At 30.6% G+C, this 8,393-nt stretch overlaps 2 protein-coding genes across 2 annotated transcripts; one reads left to right on the top strand and one right to left on the bottom strand.

Moving 5' to 3' along the window:
* Positions 1 to 1,462: 1,462 nt before the first annotated feature.
* On the bottom strand, positions 1,463 to 2,286 carry LOC107058183 (putative late blight resistance protein homolog R1B-13). Its single transcript, XM_015303584.1, has 2 exons — positions 1,911 to 2,286; positions 1,463 to 1,652 (listed from the first exon to the last, which is right to left on the bottom strand). Exons 1-2 carry the CDS (start codon positions 2,175 to 2,177, stop codon positions 1,608 to 1,610), a joined length of 312 nt encoding a protein of 103 aa, XP_015159070.1. The 5' UTR covers positions 2,178 to 2,286; the 3' UTR covers positions 1,463 to 1,607.
* A 4,206-nt stretch (positions 2,287 to 6,492) lies between these two features.
* LOC107058180 (vacuolar amino acid transporter 1-like) lies at positions 6,493 to 8,093 on the top strand. Its single transcript, XM_015303580.1, has 2 exons — positions 6,493 to 6,658; positions 7,320 to 8,093. Exons 1-2 carry the CDS (start codon positions 6,541 to 6,543, stop codon positions 7,943 to 7,945), a joined length of 744 nt encoding a protein of 247 aa, XP_015159066.1. The 5' UTR covers positions 6,493 to 6,540; the 3' UTR covers positions 7,946 to 8,093.
* The last annotated feature ends 300 nt before the right edge of the window (positions 8,094 to 8,393 follow it).

Raw genomic sequence — 8,393 nt, 5'->3', positions numbered from 1 at the left:
GCTGGCAGCGTGAGGGAGATCGTTGTATCATCACAATAGCTCTTATGTGATGGTTGTCGATTAGAGAAACTCTCACATAAGTTATTGTATTTTTATATACATCAGCTTATTGTATTTTTACATACATTTCAGAGTTATGTTGTATCCTTGCATACACAGAGTTTTCAGCGTGTTTTTAAATAGTTTGTTTCTTTATATTGCACTTATTTTAAATTTGCTTTCTATTGAAATGAGTTCAGTTATATTGAGTTGAGGTATACAGAGTTGAGTACCCAGAGTCGAATAACATATCTTTGAGTTGAGTATCTTATCCTTGAGTACTTCTGAGTTGAGTAAAGTTTGAGTAGTTTTGAGTAGTTTGGAGTATTCCTTGAGTTGAGTAAGATTGAAAAGAGTTAAGTATGTTTCCTTTTTAATCAAGTTTCAAGCTTATGTTTATGCTTTAGAACTACCCTTACATGCTCGTACATTCCACATACTGAGCCATTTGGCCTGCATTTTCTCATGATGCAGACACATGTATTGATCAGGATCGTCAATAGGAACTTTGTTGATACATCCGGGAGTTCGAGTTAGCTATGGTGAGCCTCCTTGTTTCCGGAGGATTTTATTTAATTTACTTTTCAGTTTAGTCAGGATGTCGTAGCTCTTGTCCCAACTTCCATCTTTATCAGTTAGAGGCTTCATATATAGTCAGTATAGTTGAGAAATCTGTATTATTCATTTATTTTATTAAATGTTTTAAAGACTTAAGTTGCCTATTTTATGGCGAGTTGAATAATTTATTTTATTCGGAGTTGTCTTTTGAGTTAAAGCTTTCTATTTAAGTTTTATGAACTTTTATTTCAGTTTTAAGCTTTTGCATGCTTAAGTTAGTCTTCCGCTTGTAGTCAGCCAGGATGAGGGTTCGCTTAGGGACCAACAATGGTTCTTGAGTGCCGGCCACGTCCAGGGTGTAGACTCGGGTCGTTACATTTGTCAAACAAATTTTATTTGTGTGCTTTTATATTAAGCACAATTACCTATGGATCAATGACAACTATGGGGTACTTAATGCATGTATGGACAAAATTTAATGTCACAAATAACATTAAATCTCCCTACTAGGAAAATTAGTTTGAAAATCGCGATATATACGACACTCGTTAATCCAATAACAAAGTATGCTCTTGTCGTCTCTCCAACTGTAATGGCTATTGAAGATAAATTACCTTTACGAAAAAGTAAACTTATCGTGAGCTACTTCATCAGAACATTTTTGGTCATCAAACAGTCATTGTGGCGTTAACCGTTCCATTTTTTGGGTATGTCATGACATTTACAGACGTGCTTTTGGGCGTTACCGTGTCTATATTGTTACCATGCCTATGCTATCTCAAGATCAAGAAGCCTTTATATTTGGAAGTTATGTTTATTGGGTCGTTGCTCAAGCCTGTCCTAAGTTTATTTGGTCTATAATGAGCTGAGTCAAGATGGGCTAAATAATGGTTTGTAGATTACAACTAATACATGGTAATGAAAAGCAAGCACGCATACAATATCTCATCCGTTATAATAAAGAACACAAGGGCTGATAGCTAGCACTGTTTAGACTTGATAAACAGTTATTAATGTCTTGAGAATTTGTATGCGCTGGCTCGATCTGATCTGATCTGCAAAGAACATATATTGTATTAGTTAAAAGTAATAAGTTAATCTCCCACTGGGTGCAAACAATTTCTGAGGGCCATCGGACTGGGTAAAACCTGAATTAACCGTGGTGCACTTGCGGGAAACTCCTTGCCGAGGGCCTGTGCACCCCCGGGATTAGTCGGGGCTCAAAGAGACTCGGACACCCGGTGCAAATAAAAAAAAAAAGAAAGTAATAAGTTAATCTGTTAATGAAGCATACCTCAATCAGAAAAGTATACCTCAAGCTTGTCTTCTCCGGTCATTTCTTCAACATATTCCTTAATACTGAAAGTCGAATTTCTAAGCTGAGGGCTGCCCCATACTATGATAAGCTCTAATGACGCAATATCTCCAAAACTGTCTGGGATTTCCATAACCTTATCACATCTACTTATATATAGTTTCTTGAGCACGGGAAACGATTTCTCTGCATCAACCTGCCATTCAGAAAATTCCACACTATTCAATTTTAGAGATTTGAGTTTCTCGAAGGTGACATCTTCCATGTTCCATTCTTTCCCCTCCTCGATGATCGCGTCTTCTAGACTTAGTTCTTGAAGGTTAGTTAGTCTATCAATTCTTGACAATGAATCGGATGTCAGAGCGATCCCTTGCAACCACATTTTGAAATCATGAAGATTTTAAAATTTCAAACAAAATTTTAACTTCCAATCATTTGATTTCACATCATTTGTCCAAAATTATCCTAAATCTCTTCATAGTTAACCTCGTGATGGTCAACGTGGATGATGCTGAGATAGTTGGGATCCCTAGACGCATGTATTGGTTTGTACTCGTAGGAACAAAGACAATCTTGTTGGGAGAGTCATTTCCAAAATAGACCATACAAAATTATGGAAATTCAAATTTAATTGGACTCCAATATGAATACTGAATATCAAAAGAGGAATTAAAAAAAAAAGGACTCGTACATGAGAAAATAGCCAGAGTTGGAGTTATATCGATTCACTTTGTATCAGTATATCAATTTGTTCTAATATAAAGTGAACATACATAACAAATATAAAGCGAATTGATTAAACTGTATCGCAAGTTTTTAAAGTAAAACTATTACTACTACATTTGATAATTAGCCAAATTATTGTTGTGATTGATAATTAAGACAAAAAGTACCATTATTTTCGAAATTTTGTCTAATTTTATTTTCAAGTTCGTGTTGAGCCTAAAATGAAATTGGGTTGATCAATCAAGCATTGGGCCTAAAGTATTACCAAATGATGGATCAAACCAAATAAGTGTTCTGCTTTATGCTTAACGGAGTAACTGATAAATACTCATGCATTCTTGTTAAATACAAAGTCATTCCTCGATCGTTGATTTTGGAGGGTCACTTGTCCAACATATATTCAGAGAAGTCAACATTGTAACTTGATATTTTATCTAAATATGATTATTCCAATATCGTTAATACTATATATCCCATCATGTATTAGTTATAGCGTGTCGATAAAAATAAAATGAGAAGTTTAAAATTAAATTCAAATGTCATATTCTATATTGTCTTCTAGTCACACGACTTTTAGTGTCCCTCTCACGTGGGGGCACTTTGAGATTGTCCCCAATCAACCAAGATTTTGAAATACAAATAAGTAAACAATTAGAAATAAAATGAATATAATCATTTAATAAAACAATATATATACAGTATATATATAACAATTAATTACTTGTACGTAGAAGATAATTAAATCCAAAGGTCATATTCTATAAATATTCACCTTTTTAGGACCACTAATGTATTAGTCAAGGAATAATGACTAACATTTGGCTAAATTTTTTTAGAGTAAAGATTCTAGGAATTTTGTTTTGTATCAAACAGCAAATTAATTAAACCAAAAAAATTATCATTGTCCTTCACGTTGGGACACCGATAAAAAACAAAAACAAAAAATGTCCACCAAATCAATCCTATAGTAAGACATCATAGTCAAAAGAAAATTTTGCAATTCTCTACAAATTATTATATTAAATAAAAAGGAAGAAGTGGAACTTTATGAAAAACACTAGGAAAATTTCCCTCATGTCAAAAAACCTAGCTCGTTGAATTTGCGAAATGATTTTTTCCTATATATTCCAATATTAATTAAGAATAGCAAAAAAAGTAGATTCGTATAAAAATTTAAAATATTTTGAGGATAATATTCTCAATGTAAATTAAATGAAAACACTATATAAAACACCAAAAAATAGAGAAGCGGATTGGAATGAGATAGAAAAATATTATTGCCCCTTTTGCGTCTATTGTTGCTTCTGAATCGACATTTAGCACCACATATTGATTAATCTGTGATGAGTATCGATCTATTCGATTTTAAAGTTTAATTTATCGGTTTGTAGATATGCTAAGATATTATAGAACCATCAAGTATGACTTATCAGGTATTGGTTTATTGGTTATTGTTCGTTATCGATTTAACCTTTAAGATTTGACACAAGAAACAATAATCATTGAAAATCACTTAGAAACAAGATCAAACCAAGTGAACCATGCAAATGAGTTGACAAATATTGCATATTTTTCACTAGTAAAAACTAACACATTGTAGAATAATCGAGAGTTTGAGATAGCTAGAAATAAAAGTATAAACTAAACTTTAAGTCAAGAACTTTATATATCGAATGGTACAAATATAATTTATTAATTTACTATCGGGTTATCGATTAATCTATTAAGAAAAAACCTCAAACCGTTAAAAATATCGATAATCCGATAATAAAAAGAATCTAAACTGTTACCTAAACCGATAAATCAATAAAATTTCATATCCAATTAACGTTGCTTAATAAAGAGGAAGAGCCAGAGTCAAGTTTCATGTCCAACAAATTGCTTTATGTAAAATAATATTTTAATTTTTGTACTAGATAGAATCCATTCTTGTTTATTATTAATTAAAAGTTTAGAATTGTAGTACTATAAGATACTCATTATAATAAAGATTCGTGCAAAAACGTGTGGATTGATATATTCCAAAATTAACAAAAAAAAAAATTCCCATACAAATTGAGACTTTTTTAATTAATTTAGTATAAATGAGGTTTGATTCTAAAGGACATTTTAATGGATGCAAACTATTTTTTAAAATTATAGTAGTAAGTGTATGCATGTGCAAATCGAGTCATGGATAACTTTTATTTATATATTAGATTTAAATGTTTCAATACACAAATCGAATTGTAAAAACAATTGATAGAAAATTACATAATGAAAAATAAAGAGAAAGAAAATAATAAAAGAGACTAATTGGTATATTTTGTATAGGTATCCTAGAATTAGAAGACCCTTGTCTTTCTTAAATCAGAATAAATATACACATTAGCAAAGAGTGATAATGCATTTTATCAACATTAATTAATAGTCATTAGATCCAAAGTTGTTACAGATTTTAGAGATATTTACAAAGAATTTTTAATTAATTCTAAAAATACAAATTTAACAACGATATTCGTATAGAAGAATATGATGAAATAGGGCAGAGCGGGACCAAATAGGACAAAATTCTCTTAAAAAATAATACCAAATGAATAGGCATACGCGAATAAAATTAAGCGGGTCAAAACTTACCTTATCGGATGAACAAACTTCTTTTGGGTGTTAATTAGTTCAGAAGCTTGTTGATCTAGAAACTTGTCAGTCCTGCTTCTTATTAGTGCATCATCGGCATTACAGTGTCATTAATAATCAAATGAGTAATTAAATTATTTTTTTTCAAATATAAAAATATACAAAAAAATTTAAAGCTATTAAAAAGAGTGAGAAATACGATGTGAAATAGCAAATATTTCAACGTCCCTCTCCTTATCGTCAAGTGGTTGAGTGCCCCCTCGCAAAACGCCATCATCTACATCTTTATGAGTTTGAGAATCTAGCTTTTTATTGATTGAGTTGTGAATTAATAACTAATAACATATAGATAGAATATTTTTATTCTAGACATATTTGCCAAAACCCAATAGACATATTTTCCAAAACCCAATAACAAATTGCTTGATGAAAAAGAATATTTTTATTTTTATACTAGATAGAATCCATTCTTGTTTATTATTAAAAGTTTAGTATTGTAGTACTATAATATACTCATTATAATAAAGATTCGTGCAAAAACGTGTGAATTGATATATTCCAAAATAAACAAAAAATAAAATAAAATCCCATATAAATGGAGACTTTAATTTAGTATAAATGAGGTTTGATTCTAACGGACATTTTTAATGGATGCAAACTATTTTTTAAAATTAAAGTAGTAAGTGTATGCATGTGCAAATTGAGTTATTATTTTAATGAAAAACATAGATAACTATTATTTACATATTAGATTTAAATGTTTCAATACAAAAGTCGAATAGTCAAAACAATTGATAGAAAATTACCTAATAAAAAATAAAGAGAAGTAAATAATAAAAGAGATTAAAAGGTATCCTAGAATTATCAACGATTAAGCTATTACCATTAATAAATTACTGTTAAAAATCATTTTTAATGTAGTGTATGTTCCACTCCTTGATTAAACTAATAAACTATTCAATCTTTTTTTTACGTGTGCAAGTCTATTCGATAAAAAAAAATCTTCCAATAATAGCCTTATTTGAATTATCCTTTTTCGATCCATATCAACAGTTCATATAGAAGAATATGATGAAATAGGGGGTTGAACACCCCCTCTCTAGATAAAAAAGCAGAACGCCATCACTGTATCTCTATGAGTTTGAGAATCTAGCTTTTTAGTTATTGAGTTTTAATTTGAATTAATAACTAAAAACATATAGATAAAATATTTTTATTCTAGACAAATTTGCCAAAACCCAATATATAAACTAGCATTTTGATGTTAATTTTGGCACTCAAAAAATATGGAATCCCATAGTGTGGAGAGAATTGAGACTCAAAATCAGATTCCACAAATTATGGAGCCTTGTGAAGGAACCTCTTTCTTTAGAACATGTTTCAATGGTATTAATGCATTATCAGGTAAACATCTCATTATTTGTTGTTGTTGTTTTCAAGACACATCCAAAAGTAGAAATAAGTGATCATAATCACTTCGCTTATCGAAGATATGATCCAAAATAGGAGAATATGAAGGTCGTGAATTAAAGTAAAAAGTTATAAGTCAAGTAGTCGTGCTGTGTAGTTTTCCTTATAAGTGGTATTAGTATTTTCTCCTCCTAATTTCTTATAATGGTTAGTTTTACGTATTATTTCCTTTGTTTCAGTTACATATTATTTGTTGGTGCTAATGGTATACTCTTTTCTTTCTTATTTTGTTATGCTTTACTTGAGCCGAGGGTCTATCGAAAACAACCTCTCTATCTTCATAGGATAAGGATAAGGCTGTGTATATATACCAAATACCCTCTCCAGATCCCACTTATGAGATTTCACTAAATATGTTGTTGTATTGTACTACTTTAATTGAAGTTATATGCACCGACAGAGTAAATGTTGTTTTACGTTATTAGTATTGTTCAACCTGTTATAATGAGTTACTTGTTATTATTTCTATCATCTTACCTATGCTTATGATCACATAGATAAATCTATCTGTAATCACCTTATAAGTGACCTGACTATATAAATATACAATAACTCGATACATAAAACTTGAACTCTTTTTTTCTCTTTCATATAGGTATTGGAATAATATCAGTACCCTATGCACTTTCACAAGGAGGATGGTTATGTTTGATGCTAATTTTTTTAGTAGCAATTATATGTTGTTACACAGGAATACTTTTACAAAAATGCATGACTGTTTCACCATCAATCAATACATATCCTGATATTGGTGAATTTGCTTTTGGTAACAAAGGAAGAATCTTGATATCAATTTTCTTATATCTTGAACTATACTTTGTTGCAATTGAATTCCTCATATTAGAAGGTGACAATTTGCAAAAATTATTCCCAAATGCAAAAATTCATTTTGGTTGTGTTAAAATTGTTGGAAGGGAAGTATTTGTTTTATTAGTTGCTATTGTAATATTGCCAACAACATGGTTGAAAAGTTTAGGTTTATTGGCTTATGTTTCTATTGGTGGAGTTTTGGCTTCAATTGTTTTGGTTTTTTCAATATTTTGGGTTGGTGCAATTGATGGTATTGGATTTGAAGAAAAAGGTGTGATTTGGAGATGGGATGGATTGATAAGTGCAATAAGTATGTATACATTTTGTTATTGTGGTCATGCTGTTTTCCCAACAATATGCAATTCCATGAAGGATAGGAGCCAATTTCCCAAGGTGATAATATCTTATTGATAAACATGTATTACTTTAGTTTCAGTTTACGTGGTACTTTTTGGGCATAATACATAAATGTGTCTTTTAACTTGGCCTCATTTTACGTTTATGTCCTTCAACTTAGGGTATGCACAAGCAGACACTTAAACTTGTATAAAGTTGAACAAGTAGACACATGAGTCCAACATGTACATGGCATTATACATGTAGGATAAAAAAATGACATGTAGGATGCCATGCAGGACAAGTGTGTCTATTTGTTCAACTTTATACAAATTTTAGTGTCTCTCTATGCACACCAAAAGTTGAAGGGCATAAATGTGATTTGAAGCCAAGTTAAAGGGCATATTTATGTATTATGCCTACTTTTTGACTAGACATAAATCTTAAGAAAGAAGGAAATAATTTTTTTGAAAGTTGTGGTTGTATATCGTTTCATGAAGGGCTTAAAAGGAAATTTAAAGTT

This window comes from Solanum tuberosum, unplaced genomic scaffold (assembly GCF_000226075.1).
Source record: "Solanum tuberosum cultivar DM 1-3 516 R44 unplaced genomic scaffold, SolTub_3.0 scf00452, whole genome shotgun sequence".
Lineage (NCBI taxonomy): Eukaryota > Viridiplantae > Streptophyta > Magnoliopsida > Solanales > Solanaceae > Solanum > Solanum tuberosum.
The sequence above is the reverse complement of the archived record's forward strand: the minus strand, read 5'-3'. Positions and strand labels throughout refer to the sequence as shown.